This window comes from Embiotoca jacksoni, unplaced genomic scaffold (assembly GCF_022577435.1).
Source record: "Embiotoca jacksoni isolate LCO1_2020_lvr unplaced genomic scaffold, fEmbJac1.0.p SCAF_22, whole genome shotgun sequence".
NCBI classification, from domain to species: domain Eukaryota; kingdom Metazoa; phylum Chordata; class Actinopteri; family Embiotocidae; genus Embiotoca; species Embiotoca jacksoni.
This window is the reverse complement of record NW_027185363.1, coordinates 469120-489511: the sequence shown is the minus strand read 5'-3', so window position 1 is coordinate 489511 and position 20392 is coordinate 469120. Positions and strand designations below refer to the sequence as shown.

The 20392-nt window shown below is 39.4% G+C and overlaps 1 protein-coding gene across 1 annotated transcript; it reads right to left on the bottom strand.

The window, feature by feature from the left end:
- Positions 1–846: 846 nt before the first annotated feature.
- LOC138202786 (solute carrier family 25 member 36-A-like) lies at positions 847–20119 on the bottom strand. Its single transcript, XM_069157046.1, has 7 exons — positions 19676–20119; positions 17508–17672; positions 14606–14683; positions 11521–11621; positions 5789–5855; positions 5358–5647; positions 847–3916 (listed from the first exon to the last, which is right to left on the bottom strand). Exons 1-7 carry the CDS (start codon positions 19714–19716, stop codon positions 3723–3725), a joined length of 936 nt encoding a protein of 311 aa, XP_069013147.1. The 5' UTR covers positions 19717–20119; the 3' UTR covers positions 847–3722.
- Between the last annotated feature and the right edge of the window lie 273 nt (positions 20120–20392).

Below are 20392 nucleotides of genomic sequence, written 5' to 3'. Positions count from 1 at the left end.
ACATCAGAGGGGTACTTTCTCTAAATATGAATATAATCTTTGACAGAAGTAGCCTTAAATATGCGCTCTCTTTTTCTACTTTTTACAATTAAAATCTTACAGGATTCCGACAGTACTTGAATGCATCATTATCCCCACGCTTGTGTTCTTGAGTGCATCTTAGATTATTGTTTCCGACTAAGTCTAACAAATCAGCGGGCTGTTAAGTGGAAGTCAATTGAGATATTTAACTTCAAGAATCTGTGAATTTTTCAGTTGCAATATCCACAAATCTGTCTTATTTGTGTGAGTAAAACAGAGCCGGGCTGATTGATTTGCATCAAGTTGTAACGGGTCATGTGCGCCGTGCACCTTTAGTGCTGCTGAACAGGTCAAAACAGCTGCACGGCAGGATCAATACAAACTAATGTCTTGTGGTAATTTTCTTAATATAAATCACTGCTTCCAGCCACTACTTGTGTGATGATGGATTATCCTAATACCCATCTACCCAGGTATATTGATCATATCCGTGTACGGTGTTACACGAGCATTACAGAGAACTAAACAGAAATCGATTCTTTAATAATTGAGCATGAAAATGATCACGACAATACGTGCAACACCGACCTTAAATGGATTGCAATTATATTTTCATTTTGACTTGAAAACCGAAATAAGGGAATTTAGTAAATAGAATTTCTGCGCTGGTCAGTTTTATCAGAAGTAATCTGGCTCCTCCTGGTGGAGCTAATAGGTAAATACAGTTTATTGGATTTTTGTTTTCAACTCAAGGGGCTACAAACTTCAAATATTTCTGCAGCAACCATGCTTATAAACAAGTAAATAATAAAAAAGTGGATATCATTTTAGTTGCAAATGTTGTTTATTTACTTTTGTGTTTAAAAACAAACAAAACAGCACATTAATGACTGAGCTGGCAAAAAAAAAACAACAATCTTCTGGGTTTCACTGAACCTTGCTTGAGGTTGCATCCTGTCCAAGCGTACAGGGTAAAGACACTCAATTGCACACAGACACTGAAATGAGAGGTAAAAGATTAAGTGAAATGTTTGCACCGTTTGTCCAGTTGTCTGTTCATGTCACATTTTGGTAGTGTAACCTCAAGTATTATAGAGCTCTGTTTTACAAACAATGGATGTCAGATTTTTTATTTATTTTTTACCAACAGCAAAGGGTAGGATTAGTGACATGTCAATGGAGACTGAAAATCAATAGTTATTACCAGTTACAACCCCTCAGTTTGCCTCTGAAATGATACTGCAACATAGGGGGAAACTGAGAGCGTTCAAGAACATCATGCATTAAAGCATTTGATTTTCTAATTGTGCAGGAACATTATACTTTCTTTAACATGGAAACTGTGCGTGTATAATCTTTATAAGGAGCATGAGTGCACTAAAATCACAGCAGCTAGGATAGAAAGAATGTGGAGGCTCAACACATTTCTTAAATGTCACATTGAGAACGTTTTGATAATGAACAGAAGTATTCAAGGGAAATTTAATGAGGTGCTTAGAAACAATGTGAACATGCGTGTGCCAAATTTTCAAAGAAGATTGTTTTTTATGTGTGCAATGTGAGCTTGAACTGATTTAAAGGGTACAGTTACGCTCCCTTGCCAATAAGCCTCTTCAGTAACAGGTTAACTTTTTCTGAAAAGCTCACATTTTTTTAGCACATTTTTAACCATTTAAAGTAGCTTTGTATATTCTGCACTGTATCGTAGAAAGATGATTCCAGTTCTTGAACTCTCACATTAAAACACCTCTATTGTAATATTCAGAACAGGTTGCTCAAAGAAAGTAAGGAACCATGTAAACCTCCTATATGACGGAAACATCCAAACTTTGCGAACCGAAACACTTTTTAAGAACGCTGTAAAACGACTGACCAATGCTCCAGCTCGAATGCCTCCATTTCTGCATTTGTTTTGCAGCATTTGTTAGAGCTCATCTAAGCACACGTTTGTGTGACAGCTTATAGCAACATACAAACACGAGAAACATCCGTCAAGCGACATCAATATTCAGGTCAGCGTTCCATGTCAAAACCAGGTTCAATTGCACAACAATGAAAACAGTGATTTACAAATGCAAACTACGGCATGGTTATGAATGGACCTAAGGAAGAAGAACAGCAACTGATATGCATATACTGTATCTATATTATATACAAACATCTGGACAACCTTCACAACTACTGAAAACTCTAAACTGTACAATATATCTGCTATAAGAACAGTTGCGCAAAATACCATTTTGATATACAGTAATACTTTTTTTTCTTTTACAATGTACAGGTTTGAACTGTCCACACAATAAAATGCAAAGCACAAGCCCTAAAAGGCCACAAAAAGTGCATGTTATCAGGTCAGTTGGAAGCCACTGGAAGGAAGGACTGACATGAGAGTGGGAATGAAAGCTCCCAGCGTCTCGCGGGAGCTTTTCCACACTCCAAACCGCAGTGTGTTGCAAGATTAATAGTTAGTGGAGGGAAGTCTGGAGTAGATATTCATTATACATGCAGGCACACATGACTGCAGACACACAAACACACACACATATTCACTAAAACAGATCATCCAGCCGGTTGTACAAACACATATACAGACATACTTGCACACAAACAGGCTGTGGGGTGATAAAACCTCATTAGTATTCTCCCACTCCGAAAATTTCCCCTAACCGTCACATTATATTCAAGTAGCGTCGCTCTAATAAAAGATACCTGGTACCTTTTTGGACAGTCGCACACTTCACATCTCAAAAAAGGACACGCTGGACTCATGTTTTCATACAAGATTTTGTTACGTCCTGAGCAGCGACTGGAGGCAGAAGCTAGCACTGAAAACCATTTTATTTCAGCTTTAATAAAGACAAACTGTCAACACTGAAGGCCAACTTCAGCCAAACCACGTCACCACCAGGTACTGAGCCAGAGAGGGATAAAATACTGATCGGAAATGAGCTTTTTAACGTCTAATGTGCTCACGTTACCGTCACCAAGGCCACCATTGTGTAAGAGCTTCAGAGTTCAGAGGAGAATGCTTGAAGCCACACTTTCTGTGGTGCAAAGATGGGTGGGAACTTAGACATCTCTGTCCTTCTGACAGTCTACCTTAGGTGAGCATTCCTCAACTGCTAGTGAAATAACCGTACAGCAGTCTCATAGCACTGAAGCGAGAGCGGGCTAGTACAGATAGATAGTGCGGAGTAGAGATTCTTGGATTCATTGAAACGGACTGACATTTAGTTTTCATTTATCCTGTTAAGTTTAATCACCTCCAAGCATTTCCCTCCTACAATACGAGTGAAAAAAAAGTTGTTTTGGATGCAAACTAACCCCTTTCTGTTAAGGCCACTGAAGTTGAATAAAATTGTATCTTTCAGAGCTTTAACAGGTGCTAAACTGTTTGTGTCTTTCCTACCAGTGCCTCCTCTCTCCTCTCCTTAACCACATTACCTCTTCTGTGAAGTAAGGCGCCCTCTATTTGTTCCAGCTATCTGACAATGGGAACTGCAGGTGGATGGTGACGATATGATATCATATTCTATTTTCCTCATCTTTTTTTATTTGATCTTTTTCTGGTCCACCAGCGTATCTTCAGGCTTCCTTTGGTCTTCATTTTGACATTTCATACCCACTGTTCCAAGGGCATCCTTCTCAGTCATTTGCTAACTGACTCCCCTTTCAAGCAGAACGGAGACATTCGTGGTGGGCTAACGGCCGAGCAGGTAGACCACCACCTCATAGGTGCACATCATGATGGCAGTGTTGGGAATCTGTCTGACGAGGTGGGTGGTTAAGCCGCGGTACAGCGCCCGGTATCCTTCCTCCTTGGGTACCGTTAGCAGAGTTTGAAAGAAGGAGCGGTACTTGCTACCTTCCTCTCGTAGTCGTGTGCGTATCACCTCTGCAATTTGGGAGTAGAGAAAGAAAATTGTTAAATACACCACTGACCGCAAATTGTCTACCTCCCACCATGACTTTAGACAATCCAAACAGGGAGTACTTGAACTTTTGAAATCAGCTGTGGGCTGCACATGTAGGCAGAGAATGATTGAAAGTTCAAGCGGACCATGATATTTTCCAGTCACAGGTGGTGAGTCACTGCCTTACTAAAAAGGCTAAATATTGTAATGCTGCCCTGCATTCTGGTTTATCCAGTTCACATACAGCTGAAAAACTGGGTACTCTTCCTTTTTAGGGTTGGTCCTCATCACTGTAAAACATCCTGAAAATTGGTTTGGCTGGTTATTGTTGTAACAAGATGAGGTCAGAACCTTGCATATGTCTGGACTTTATATAAAGCACTACAGGGCTTTTAATGTGAAGCCAGGGCTTTTTAATTCATTAGGCTGGGAGAAGCAGCAGCAGTAATGTGGTATCTATTCCGGACTGTAGTGGTGAAGAGGGGCTCAAACGTGAGAATAAGATCGCGGAGCGGCTCGGGCTGAAGGAAGTTGCGGGGAACAGGGATGCGTGCTCTTCTCTCCTTTTGCTATTGCCTCCGAGTAAACTTTTCATTTCAAACAAACAGTCACAGCATTTGGTCGATTGATAGAGAAACTTTGACATCTTAGTCACTCACTCAATAACAGACAGTCGTGTTTATGTGACTGCCGGCCCTTGTGTTGAAGTCCAGCCAAAAATAATACCAAACATTTTTAGACTTCAGTGTTGTTGACTTGTTGTCTATATTTGTCAGTATTTTAATTATATATCAAGGTATACAGTACGTCCTTATGACATTATCTAGAAACATTTAAATAATAAGACAATATTCTCCAATAGCATAAAAGACCAAAACCAGCAATGAATTTATTAAGCTATTGTTTACGTACTGTTTGAGTACATAAAGTCTGATAAACATTTCTCTACTGTGCATACAACTCCTTTGTTGTTCTGCAGCTATTAAAAACGTGGAAATTATCCCCGGGTCAGCACTGGCTCTATGATATATGTTGTGTCTCAGTCCCTGAGTAAAAACCTACCAGTGTGTAGTAATCCACGGCTGAAAATAGTTCCCAGTAAAAATAGCTGTCTCACCTGCTTACGTAATGTCTGTTAAAAAACAGTGTCCAGCTGTTGCAACAGATTATTTAGCCTCTTTTTTACCAGGGTATATCCGACAACTGTTAGGGTTTGCTTCTTTACAGGGAATCACTGACTTTAGAGATCCGCAGACAGGCGGGGGAAGTAGTGAGAGACAGAAAAGTTGTGATAGATTGTTGGTTTTGTTCTTTTAACTGGATTTGTTGGCCGTAAAAAAAAACAACAAAAAAAACACATAAAATATTGTGAGCCTTATTCTTTGACCAGAGTAAATAAAGGTGAGTGAGACAGAAGTTTACCATGAGGATAGGCGATGGAGGTGGCACAGGTTTTGGAGGTGGCTGCTGCGAGCATCATGCCCACAAAGTCTGAGGCGTCTTTGACGGACTCGTCCTCTTCGTCCATGCTGGCGTGGGCCTTGGACTCCAGCAGCTTCCGCTTCATACTTTCATAGATGACAAAATGGACAACAGTCTCAGAGATGCCAGCGTATGAGGCTGACATGCCTCTGTAGAAACCCCGTAGGCCGTCCATCTGGTACACCCGCCGCACGCACTCGAACGCATTCATACGCCGCTCGCCCCGGTTCCTGTGATACGAGAGAGAGGCTTTCAGTTGAAGTCCAGTAACAAAATGATTTAATTCTCATTATTCTTACAGTAAAAACAAAAAGACAACACATTTCACGGTAGCTTCTGGACTTTCCAGAATATGGTTTGAGGTTCCTCACCTGGCGTCCAGCTGCAAACGGGTCTTGATCAGCCAGATGGGGTTGGTGGCTGTGATGGCGGTGAACCCTAGGAAATTCAGAGGAGGTCAGAGGTTCAGACAGACGCAGAGACACTTTGAAGAACACAATAAAACTAACAATACTAAATATTCTATACTATACAAGGACAGCGAGAAAGCACTTCACGAAACAGGATCAACTGGCTTAAGTGTTTACTATTCTTACAGATATTGATCAATTCATACAATATCTATCAGTTTAATCTAAATTTAAGGAATCATTCATTGAGTTACAGAAAAAGACAACATGCTCCTCCACAAGCTATTCACATATTGATCCTCCTCATGTGAAATGCTACTCGGGTGCATGTAAACCAAACAGCTCTCCTCATGAAGTATCTTAACTAAGAACAGAGCATGAAGGCAGCAGCTTTAAGCTACGAGTACTTTAAATATGTCCTATTTTTATTTATCATCTTGAAAAATATCTCCATGCAAACACTGGGAAATGAGGCCAAGCAGAAATTTCATTTTAGTCCTTCGAGCGCAGTTGATCGTTTTACTGCAGTCTGCTTAATTTCTTTTAAATGCTAATGAGAGCTATTTTGCTTCTAATGTCTTAAACTCGTCTAAAAGAGTAATCTAGCTTTTCAAATATCATTACACTTTATATAGGCTTTGAAATACACACATAGCCGTCAGCCATTTTCAACAGCAAATCTGCTTCTACACAAATTCAAGTCACAGCACGACAACTTTAAGTCTTAGTTTTAACATTGCTTTAAATATTCTGTGATTGTTAATCTAAGCGACATGGATGCTCACTTATTAGTCTTTATGTTTCTTCTACGCACTTAATGAACCAGTGGTTAACTGTTTAGACTTTGGCTGCAGACAACTCCTACGGCACAGACAAACCAGATGGTGTCTTAAGAGAGTCTTCAATTATTAAAGTGGAAAGTCTCTGACCAAGTTTTAGTGCAGCCCTCACTTCCTGATAGAGGTGTGAAAGCTTGTTGCATTATCCGTTTGTCATCACAGCCAAACTTAATGTCAGCTTTATTTGAAATACAGGTTTGTTATTATTAGGTCCATTAAAAAAAAGCATTAAGAACGTTTACAATCGAGTGTGTGTGCTTGTTTGAGTAATTTACAGATGATACTTTTTTTCCATTGTGGTTTTGTGAAGTAGAAACAATTCACAGTGATGTATAGCTTGCTGTGCGTGGTGTAAAGGCTAATTAATGTGCACTTTGTATCATTAAGAAATGACACGAAATGTCTTAAAAAGGTTGGTGATAAAATGATGCATCGTCAGTAATAAAACGTGGTCATTTGCAGAAAACGGCTAACACCGGGCCGAGACTATCAGGAGGCCGTAGTCACATCTAGTGTATCAATGCAACAGAGAGAACTATGTTAAGGCAACTGCGTGAAGAAGAAATGATTACACAGGTCTGTTGAAGAGAAGAAGAGCAGAACAAAAAGAGGAGGAAGAAGAAAAAAGAGGGAAGTAGAATGAAGTAGCGTCTATGGCGTGTACTCACGAGGGAGGGGCAAAGCTCCTCCAGCTCCTCCCCGCTGCAGCTAGTAGCCTGCAGATATGGGGGGCTCAGATGGCGGGGGCCTCCCACCCAATCACGCAGGGGTGAAAGCTTTACAGTAAAGCCCTAAAATAGACACAGGCTTTTCTGTACCACAGTCACACACAAGCAGCAGTCACATCCACCCCAAAACCCCACCAGCTGCCCACCCCAACCCTTTTTCTGACCAAGTAGATGGAGAAGAGATGGGAGGTGAAGGACTGATACAACCCCCATCTTTCCCCAAACTATGATTCCCCCCCCCCCCCGTCTAATTTACTCTTATATGTTTAATTAACTTATTTTACTTTTTTTTTTTTACTTCCACTTTATTCCCACTTTATCAACTGGAATAAAGAAAATGATGACTGACCAGAAGCCAACCCAATCCAAAACTCCAGCTCTATCTCACGAGAGCGAGATAAAACACAAGAACACATACAAAGGCAGGAAATAAAAGTTGTGCCATTATTTTTTTATGATCTACATATTAGAGACAGAACGAGATCAGAAGCTTACTGTCATAAATTTGAGAATACAAAGAGGCAGGCGGAAATGCTAACCTTGCCGTTGGGTGTAACGAGACTAAGCGGTGGACAATTGGAATAAAAGGAGTGAAGACCGTTTTATGACTTTGTGATGACATGAGAATGAAGTGAGATGATGGTGAAGGTCAAACAATGAGCAACACTAAATAACAAAAAAATTGTTATTAGACAATTCCTCTTCAAAGTCACAGAAAAGGAAAAATAGCTTTTACATTATCTTACCGTTACAAAATATTCATGGTTAGAGAGAAAATAAACAACTCACTATTCATAATCAATCAAACTACAACTGAGGATTGTTTATATAGGAATTATTTATAAATGTAATGCATAATACATTTATTTAAAATTGCATTAGGTTTTTATTTAAAGTTTATTTTCATAATCAAAATTTATTTTTGTCAAAGTAAAATACCATATTATCACAAAAGTCTGTTAAAGGTTACCGTTAACAATAATAATGATATGGAGTCAAACTTGCACATTTCCTCTTAAAGAATGAGTATATTGTGTATAAATAGCTCAACATAGATTGGTGTGAGCTTAGCTGGTGTAATTTTCAAATTTATGTCTTTATATGTAGTAAAACTGCAAAAAAAACAAAATCTACGACTTGGCACAAATAAACAAATATAACCGAAAAGGGAGGTAAAGCTTTCTGGTTTGCCTTCTAGCTCATTTAGGTACAGACGCAGCTCATTCAGATACCGTACATGTTTTTGAGCTGAACCCTTTGTGAAGAGCACTATCTGCATAAGGACACGCTGCAGCATGTTATGAATTATGATCTTTCAAACGGCACATAATCCATGTCCAATTTCTCCAGAGGGGTTTGACCTACATTCACAGACAAGAAACTTTCTTTAGATTAACTGCTGAAAAGGAAAATAAGTCAAAGTGAGGTAGGGGGACAAGGCCTCCCTTCTCCGAGTGCAAAGAAGCCCACAATTCACAGCAGGAGGCCGTAAGAGGCAGTGACTCCACAAAAGTAGTTTATAAACCTGAAAGCAATTATCCGGCATCAGGATAAAATTTTGCTGCTCAGTCTCTGTAGTTGTAGCACTGACCATTGCACGCCCAGTCTAGTCTCTGGTATAAACTCCATAAATCCTTAACTGTGTTGCTGCTCAATATTGATAAGCTTTAGGAGACTGTGGTTAATGTGTGCACAAGAAAGTCAGAGACAATAAGTTTATCTGTCTTGTAACCGTGTTCAACATTTGTATAGTGCAATTGCACAAGTCTCACCGTACAACATTAGATTTCCAGCGCTTGTGTCACATGACCTCAGGTTGTGTTAAATATCCTGCCTGTTTTTCTATCAAGGTGATGAGATAAATGTAATCCAACTGTTAGGCTGATGAAGACATCAGTGAAACATAAATAAACAACTCCAAGCTCAGTGACTGAAAACTTTTGTCCATACATGCTGTGTTATGTTTTGGCCCGTCACAATCATTATATCGTCAGATTGTAATTATTTGAGACAATGGTAGTTATTGTGCATAATCATTAGAAACATTGCCAACGGTCTGAATAAAAACAGGTGAAATGTCATATTCGACATATTTTTCATATTGACCGGCGCTCTTTTAAAGACATCTCATTGAGTGTCCTTTTTCTGCTATGGTTTAACAGCATATGAGTGCTACCTACAAATATTCGACAAGCATCGTTTGACTTTAACATAGTTGCAAACTATTGATTTGTCAGATATGCAGCAAAAACGTTGCGGTCAAAGGCGTTATTTAAAGGTGCCATTTATAGGTTCCAATGTCCAGTGCCAATAAATTACTTTTCTTGTTCGTAAGTTGTAAACTATGATTCGGCTTATACTATGATAGTGGCATAAAATGAAGAGAAGACAATCAAAACTCTTGATCATAATTATTTGTATGAGAATTATTGTCAAATAAAATGTCATTACAGTGACAGCCCTAATTTGATTTGCTCGATTGTATTAATTACATGTCTATGTCATCACTGCATGTTGTCCACATTCAAATACGAATTTGTGTTTTTTAAGTGGGTTTTAACCAGTGCTTATGGGGTTAAACTGTCATGGCAAACTCTTTTCGAGAAATTGTGTGGAAACAGCAGCACTCCCCCTGAAAACAGGTGACTGAAGTACTAATGGTGTTGATGAATGATGACAACAGACAAAATGAAACGCACCGAGTGCAGCCTTCTGTGGCAGTGACAAGGTTAGCATTTCTTATATGCTGACAACAGAAAAATCCACACAAGTGTGTCATTACTTTACCTTTACTACGTTGATTGAACAAGCTAAAGGGAAGGGGGGGGGGAGGTGTTTGTGTGAAGTCTAAGCAAAAACAAAACCTTATGGTGAGAGCCTAAAACTACATACCAGCAGCAAACACGTTGCCGTAAGCAATGGAAATATCATTACAAATGAATAACCATTATGAACTTTTTAATATTCATAAAAATCACCATGGTTTTCATTATACCAGTGTAAAGAAATGGGGTGCTACCTGACGTGTCCGCCCGAGTGCCAGGGGCCCCGGTTGACCTTTGGAGGCCGTGTTCTCTTCTCTATACACACAGAGCAAAGAAGGGGGCCCAGACCACACTGTTTAAGTAACAACTGGGATGTTAAACCATTTTACAGTGTCCTTTGGAGAGGCCTCAAAATGAAAGAATAAAAAAAAAAAAAAAAAAAAAGAGGACAAGAGGGCAGAAAATAATAATAATGGAGGACATTGGGGACAACTAGGAGAAGAGGAAAGCACAACCTAAACTTTGAGGACCAGGAGCTTTTCTTCTTTTGTATAACAGCTAAAAATGTATACAGCACAGTCATGGTATTAATGCCAGAAGTGGAACATTATAGCCTGAAATCACTGGGGTGTTGTGTCTCTTTTGGTACATGCGAGTCCAACACTGCAGATATGATGATTCGTCTCCTCAACTTTATGTGGGCTGTCAAGGCCACCATGGAGAAACTGTGTTATCAAAAATAAAATAAATCTTAAGAAAACAGCGGATAAAAACTATGTAAAATACAGAATAATTACATACAAGTTGGAGATTTCACCTTTAAAATAATAAAATTGTAGAAAGTGCTGCGTATTTACAACCTGAATACATGTAAACAAAGGGAGGCTGTTGTCACCACAATCAGGGTAGGTTTGATCCTGAGAGTCTTAAATTGTGCTTTCTGATAAACCAATAATAGTTTTTATATTTAATATTTCTATACATGAAACAGCTAGGTAATGCCTACTTATAACAGACATTATTAGTTAGCATTAGCATGCTTCAAGTCTGGGGTAAAAAGGGTGGGGGGTGTCTAGGAAACTTCAAATTGTGAAGAAAAAAAAATGATGAAAAGACAACAAAAAAAAAGTTGTCTGATGAAGTCAAACTGAATATTTTTTTTTAACATGTTTTCTTTTTTTTTTATATATATATATATAAAACCCATCAGTGATATACACTGCCCAGGCAGACTGACTGACAGACAGACAGACAGACAGACAGACAGACAAACAGGTAGCTAAAACAAACAGAAAGACAGAAAGACAGAAAGACGGACAGACAGACAGACAGGAGGTCGGGAGAGAAGGAGCCTTCATTACCTGCCATCCCAGCAGACACCATGTGCACCTGGGTCGAGTCTGGCTCCAGCACCGCATTCAGCTTCTCCTTGGCTGTTGAATAGGCCGCAAAGTAGATCGCCCTGTGGAAAATAGCACCGTAACAGAGGAAAAATAGAGGTTACCAAGGAATTGAAAAACACAGAATTAGCCAACGGTTATTATAAAAAGAATAAAACAAATTAATGATGCATTCAACAATGAGGGATTAAATGCAGAATAAAAGACAACTAACTGGAACCACGAGGGCAGAGAAATTATATGTTTAACTGGTGAATATAAAAAAAAATTAATTAATGGCAGGCTTTAGTAGCAGATTTATATCCCATGATTCTAGCTGCTCTTCACTAAATAAAATCATAGGATTTAGTCAACATTTCTGCTGAGTGGAATTAAACCCTGTGACCTCTGCTTCCTGCCCTCATTCCGAATCACAGAGTATGTACGCACTATGTATTATCATGGTGCGAATGATGCGAGTGGCTGAGTGCGTGCACGTAACGAGTGATGTTGGTGGTGCGAGCTGTCTGCACATGTATTCTGTGTGCTGCTAATGAGCGCCAGCAGCATGCCCAGTGGACTCTCATTAACATCATGAATGTTCATCAAGATGTTTTTTTTTTAATTATTTTTTTTTTTAGCTTTGCAGCATCATGGGGCTGTTTTCTGATTATAACGGGGAGGAATAACTCCCCGCTGCCCAGACTTCCCTCTACAGATAAATAAATCTGGTATTTCATCCAATTATTTCACATCAAAGCCTTGAATGTTACATCTTAGACATTCAAAACTGGAATCTTCTGCTGGTCTATAAGTGACAGTGCAGGCACACGTTGATCAGTAACTTAAAGTCTTTTTTTTTTTTTTTTTCAAATCTCTTAAAATACTGAAATGTCATTCAAGTTTTTACTGCCTCATCCTATGTACAAATCTATATGTGTGTGTTCTTCATATCGTACTACGCTTGCAAACTATATGGAAATGACAAATGTCATACCCTTTAAATGTTTTTGAAATTGTATTTAATATAATTTATCTACAGATATTAAATAAATCATTGATTTAAATCAAACTCTGAATAAAAATTCTAATTAAATTTTTTTTTTTTTTTTTTTTTAGAGCAGTAATTATTGGTTGATTAGTCAATCCTTTTGAGCCATTTTTGAAATTAAAAAAATTGCTAAAATTCTCTCATTACACCTTCTTAAACATGAATATTTTCTGCTGGTCCTCCACCATGATAATAACTGGAATATCTTTTGATTGTGGTCTGTTAATCAGACTAAAACAAGACATTTTAGGCAACACCTTGGGCTGTGGAGAACAGTGGGCGACATTTTTCAAGTCATTTCAAAGACCAAACAGCTAATTGATTATTTAAAAAATAATTAAACGGATTAACAGATCATGAAAATAATTGATATTTGCAGCCCAATTGTATTTTTTCAAACACTATAGGAAATATAAATAAATAAATAAATGAATTTGAATAATTGTGTCATTACAGCTTCGGAGAATTTATGATCCAATCTGTGATACTGTCTATAATGTCAGAGCAGGGAGTGATGAAAAACATTATGGCTCTGCACGAAGGTCAGCAGGAAAGCCCGTATATAGCAGCAAGGGTCACACATTATGTAACAATATCCTCAGATTGCACAGTTTGTTGCTGTCATTACCGGCCATTTCAACAGCTATAGAACTTGACCACAAGGCTCACTCACACACACACACACACACACACACACACACACACACACACACACACACACACACACACACACACACACACACACACACACACACACACACACACACACACACACACACACACACACACACACACACACACACACACACACACACACACAGAGGCCTTTTTGCCCGTCAGAGAGCCAGACAGAGCAGTGCAGCAAAGACAGAGGACCCAAAGGACTATTCTCAGTTTAAAAATTATAAATATGATGGAAGAGCTAACAACAGGAGAAAAGATATTGGAAATTATGGATCAGAGATAGAGACCACAACAAACCAACAGGAGGAAGATGATCATGCTCATGTGATACAGCAGTCGCTAGGAAGGACTCGACAGGTCAGGGAAGGGGATTAGGCACAAACACCGCCGCTTCAATATAAACCCCCATTTGTAAAAATAACAACTGTCACATGATGAAACTGCCACAGCTGGCCGCCGCCTGCTGCTGCTGCTTTTTCATTCCAGTTTTGATTGACTGAGTCCAAGCTGTTACACAATCCTAACCAACCAGATGAGCTAAGCATCAGGGAACCTGCTCATTTCCGCTCGGACTTGGAAGCACAGATTTTCATTGCACTGCTGTTATTGACATTAATTTCTGGATTTGTTGTCTACTACGATTTCTGCCAACAGAAGTTGTGAGTGCACAAGAAGCTTGTAATAAAGCTGAGGATCTCACGACAAAGGCATTCTTCTACAAAAATGTGTCACCAGGTTTGATGTCACATGTGATGTAAATGGCAGAGATACCTTTACACTCTGATATCAGCTCGAGCTACTGCTGATAACATTGATTTTTGCTGACTTAGTCTGGCAGATTGTGGTTCCCGACACGTCTGTGTTGGTTAGAATGTGCAAGACTTAAGGCAGGTTAAAGTAAGCAGGAAATGCCAAGCAAAACACCACACCCAAAATTTAGTAAATAATAGATTTATATATTTTAGATTTTTATATTTAATATTTTACTGTTGTTTTATTGCTTTCCTGTACCTATAATGCTGCTGTAGCGGAAAAAAAAATTCCCCTTGTGGGACTGACTAACTATATTGTGCATTTTTATATTTAATATTTTTTACTCTGTTATTTGTATTGCTTTACCTGTATTTATAATGCTGCTGTAGCAAAACAAATTCCCCTTGTGGGATTAATACAGTATGTATGTATGTATGTATGTATGTATGTATGTATGATGCATGTATGTATGATGCATGTATGTATGCATGATTTGCATGCATCTATCTATCTGTCTGTCTGTCTGTCTGTCTGTCTGTCTGTCTGTCTATCTATCGATCTATCTAACACTGTACATACCTGGAAGGTGCCACACCTACGAGGTTGGGACCCAGTCCTCTGAAGAGTGAGCGGGGTCCTTCTTTCTCTATAATTAACCTGCAAATAGAGCAGAAATTCAATTAAACATTTTACTTTATATATGTTATTCCACCATAAAAAAGAGAAATATTACAATACTTTTCGGGCAAACTAATATGTTAATAACTGGCGAATAAGTCGTATCCTCTGCTCATGTTAGGAATTCACTTCTACTTAAAACTAAATAGACTCAGTAGACTTTTGCTTAATTAAATGTATTCAAAAATGATCCAACAAAAATACTGGAATGTTTTTTAAGATGATTGACACCATCCTTATGTCTGTACACTAAATATGAAGCTAGCATCAGTAGTATATAAGTTTAGCTTCACACAGTGTCTCGAAACACGAGGAAACAACCAGTCTGGGTCAAATTAAAACTGACACTAACTTCGTATTTACCATGTAGACTTCACAGTAGTGTCTCATCTAAGTTTCGGAAAGAACGCCAATCATTTTCCTACTATTTCATAGTTTGGAAAATACAATCACATGAGCTGGATCCATTCTGAAGTGTGAGTTCAGACACACAACTGGTTCTTTGTCTCACCATCATGTAAAAAAAGAAGAAAAAAAAAAAAAAGAAAACCTTCACATGCTGTATGATCACTCATCCGTTACCGTGGGAAATAGAAACAAAGTTACAGAGAGCATACAGCAGAGACAACTTTCTTTTAGTACAACATCTGTTTTTGAAGCTAAATTTATATCCAATGAAGGAGCTGTAAGCTGATGGACCATTGAACCACAGACCATATCATAGAACCAGAAAAACCACAGACATTTCATAGCCCATAGAATATCATAGTTATACTTCCAACAGCCTGACATTATACATGGGGTCAGTATCAACATACTGGAGCACTCAAAATAAATAAATGGAATAACAGGTGTCTTTGCTGTGATGCTGTTTATAGCGGTCTTATCATGCCAGCTCCTGTGTTCAGTTTTGGTGTTGTTGAGTTCAAAGATTTGTCATGCGTGTCCAAGCTAACCCAGTGACCTGATTCGGGATGAGAATGGTTAATAGTTTATCCTCAATCACCGTGAAACAAAGTACATTCAAAGAAAGGCATGAAATCACCCTGGAAAACCAAAAAATAAGTAAACAATCCTCTGGGACAGATAGTAAATTGGTCCTTTAGGGTTGATTAAATTCTTATGATAGTGGCTTTCTCTTTCTATTTAAAAATAAGACATAGCTCTGTTTGTTCTTGAAGTTACAGCAATATTTTCTTCTGTTTGTGGATTTGTGGTTGGTGCTTTTCTGCGCTGGCAGTGAGATTTTGCCCGGCTCTGTTTATAGCTAGATGCCTAAATTAAAAAACGATTCAGTCAGTGGTGTGTCCTCAAAAAACAGAGTTTGTGTCTAAACTTGGATAGCATACAGACCTTGGAGTGAAGGTGTTCTTAGTACTCACAGAACTTAAATCATTTGTTGGCGTACAATACTCTGCTCGAAAATGGATCTCTGCCTGAACCTCACTGCATGTTGACCCACTTTGACTTGTGTGGGTTTTTTTCCCTTTCCCTTTCCTTTGCCGTGCTGCTCTTCCCTCTTCTGCCCTGCTCCACTCTGTATTGTGTAATTGTGGTGTTTCATGTCTGCTCATGGCTCTTTATCTCAAGGACAACACAAGGAGTTGATTTTTGTTGTCACAACACCAATGTTGAGCCCAAAACTATGCCCAGATGAGCAGCTATCTCTGGAAACATGGCATTAGTCAAGTGTTACTAAGCAAAGCCCTGATAACAAACTGACAAAGAAAGCATCCTCACTTATTGAGACAAGCGGCAGACACCAATCAATTTTGATAAAATGTTCTTTTGCCATCACAGTATAAGAAACTCATTCCACGTAACCACTCTAACAATTAGGGTTTTCTGTTGTATTGTGAAACTGCAAGGTTTGCAGTTTTCATACATGTTCTGCCAAATCTGGATTTCATGTTAAAAAACTATTTATATATAAATAGGACAGATTTGTCAAAGATTTGTAATTTGCAAGATACTGAATACATGCATTTTGCAGTGGAAAATTCCACAAACCGCAGCCTGTGCATTATACAATACTGTGTGCCTTGTTCGGTGACAGTAATGGAAATAGGTTGGCTGAGTGGAGCCACGAGGCTGAGCTACGGTGAACATTTACTTGAATGCTGTTAATCCCCTAGTGATCAACTTCAGTTACAAATATCCAAACACACAAGCTTTCAGTCGTTCCAAATAAACCCGTAAGCAGCGTTGAATTCCACTGAACTCTCACTTCTCACTTTATCTTGCTGGCAACGTTTCACTGTGTCTGTTAAGAGGAATTACATATAAATGACCTAAAAAAAGGAACAAGTTATTGTATATTCATAACATTGCGTTCCCGGTAGTTATTTTGAGAAATAGCCAAGAACATCCTAACAGTCATGAGATCAAAATGAGGTGGAAATCATTTACTTTGTCTGTGGATGCCAGTAATAACAAAATACTTCAAGCAGAAATGTTTATCTGTTGTATTTTTCAGAAGTCTGATTCAGCTGCTCGCTAAAAACTAAAAATAATTGTTCCCTAAAAATATTCACCAGCAGTAAAAAAATACAACAACCTCAAAACCAACTCCTTGAGGGAGGTTACACATTTATGCAAACAATATTTCCAGTTTGCAGCGGTGTGCTGCCCCCCCCCCCAATATTCATATGTCAATATTGGTAGACACTCTATACATTTGTTACGTAAAAGTCTCAACATTAGCTCTGAATCAGTTTGACTTGTAGTTAATCAAAACAAATTTTCCCTTTTGAAAGACCCCCCCAATATTTAGTCCAGTTGCACTTGACATCATGCTCCTTACTTGAGACAGTGCAGAGGCCCTGGCGGAGCAACGCGGGCAACACTTGCTCCGTTGACAGTGCTGAGCTGGACTTCAGAGATGTACAGGGTGATGGAGGAGGACTGCAGTCTGGTCTTCACCACTTCCAGGGGACATGTCAAAATCGCGCCCACTGTACCACCACATCTAGGAAGAGAAAGGTGAAGGTGTTGAAGGGAAAGGTTGCAGAAACACAGGGAATGGTAACAAAGAGGAGTCAAGCTCGTTCAGGAAACGTTTTGTACCGTGACTACAAGAGTGAAGTGACAGATCTAAGTATGCTTGTGAACATACTTTAAAAAAAAACACGTTATATTTACACGGGCCAAGTCACATCTCTGTTTCGCAAGTCACATTCAAATCTGCTTTTAAAACCAGACTCTAATACTGACAAATGGTGACACAATCGGTTATTTACTTTACATCCTCACACATTCACCTGATACTGTGATATGCAAGATACTGAGACTAACAGCTGGTTTCATCATGCAGTTCAGAGAAAACTGGCCACGGCTCTGTGTAACTCTAATACGCTGCTGAGGTTTGCCACCTGAGAAGGCAAGAATGAGGTGTCATGAAAATTAAGACTGTTGATTGTCCCACTTGTTAAACTCATACAGACAAAGTGCTTAAGCAAATCTAATTTAAAATCATTTTGACCCACATTATCTAAAAGCATATTGCACCAATCTTACTAAATATTATTGCATTACCTATCTCACTGACACGGTATAAATTAGGACTTTATTTTGATAAAAGCTACCAGATGTCATCTCAAAACAATGCTTTGTGCCAGTGCCACACATGCGTACCAGTTGATCCCCCTCTGCTCTCCACAATGTGACTTGGACAGACAAAGCTTCGCGATCAAACCACCACAAAGCTGGAAAAGCTCTATAGGTCGGGAGCAGTGCAGACTGGCTTCAGCCATACAGTGTATGCTGACATCCTGGCTCTGAATTCCTCTTGCTGCAATCGCTGCGGAGTAGCACCAGCTATATTTACCTTTCAGAAGACCGACCCACATTTATGCTCACAAGCAGTGGTGACCCTTGGCCTACTTTCTGGGCTATGCTCTACTGCTGCATGTGTGTGTGTGGCTGTGAGAAAGGCAGCGCAATGCTGAGGCCTGTAGCTTTAATTTTTGGAAAAAGAAAAGTAGAGTCTGCCTTTTCAAGATAGCAATGTGTCTTGTGTAGTCCTCAAAATTTAACATTCCTGACAACATGATTAACATAAGAATGTCAATGGTGCAGGTGTGAAAGAAAGGGCGACAGAGAAACGGAAAACAATCGGATGTATTCAAGACAGATGAAGTGCTATGTTTATATTTACATTTGCTTTGATGGCCTGTCTGTAGAATTGTGAAAGAGAAGCATTGCTCACCTTTTGTGCATGGCAAGTTTTTGCTAAAGTAGCTATTTTTACCAGTATTTTCCTCCCAAAAACCACCCTCCACCTTTAGTTAGGACCACTGAGCAACACAGAAAAAGTCTTTAGATGATTTGGGGAATTAATATTGTCAGATGGATGTCTTTAGGGCAATACTTATCTGTATCTGTGGATAGCTGACATTAAAAAAAAAAGGTGTGGAAACCTCTAAACATGCCTATAAGTTACACAAGTTTTCATCTCAACCGTCATTCATTTGAATTTCCATCAATAAATAACCATTAGATTTATGGCATCGAATTTGCTTTTTATTCACCTCGTTAATCACACCGTCAAGTCATCGAGAGAGAGCAGCATCAAGCCCGGAAACTAATTCCATGTACCATCAAAATAAAGGTGTACACTTGAATAGAAATAGTAGCGTTTGGCGGAATAAAGCGACAAAACATTCTGCGTTGAAACACTCAGTGATATCTCTGACGTGACATTTAATTTCAACAGTAATCTCTGTCACTTTTATGTTCATATTTCCATTACCAATAGTCACATTTGTTGAGGGTTTTCCGGAAGTTGAGTTTGAACCAGCTGTTTTGACCGTGGCGTGACAGACGTGCACGCAGCTGCCAGGGTTTGTACGCGCCTCGTAGAAAAACTACCCCCGTTCACTCAGTTCGTTAAATACCTCGTCATATTCCAAATTGGAACTGTACATTTAAAAACAAATCCAATTTATGCATGAAATCCGTTTTCTGACTTACCCTCCTGCGAACAAGTGATCCAGTGTGTCCCTTTGGCTCATTATTTAGCATGCTCTGCCCAGCAGCTCGCCTCGGGCTGCGGCAGAGGGTCGAACACGGGCTCGGTTCCCGTACCTTCCCGTTGCTTTCTGCCTCCAAGAGGATCCGCACCTCGACAGACAAGACGGCGTCGATGAATAACCAGCGATGGGGCCGGGCGAATCTCCGGTGATTCAGACTGCAGTGGGCCGACAAACCTCTCTCCCCCCCACCCCCCTCTCAGCTCGCACAGGTTCCCGTCTGACAGATATCCTGTATCTTCCACTAAGAGCTACGAGCTCACCAAGCTGACTGCTGGCAGTAGAATAAATCAGGTCTAATAATCGGTTGTATGGCACATCCACGGGTTTGACTTGATTGTCTCCTCTGCTTTCATCGCTGCAGCTAGACGACAGGAGGCAGGGCGCATAGTATTTACTGCACACCCATAGGCTGGAAACTGACGCTGCTATTGGTCTGCCTGGCGCGTGACGTCATGACGTCTCATCCCTGATCATGCACTGTTCACATGCTCAGCATTGAATGAATCAGAGCTGCATTATGTTTAAGCGCAGCTTCTCAAAGATTAATCCTGACACAGTTGGGTCTGTCAGTACAAGGACATGTTTGCTGTTGTTGTGGTTGACACATAGAAATCCAGATCTCTTTTGTAAACCAGACTTGAGACAAAAAAATATC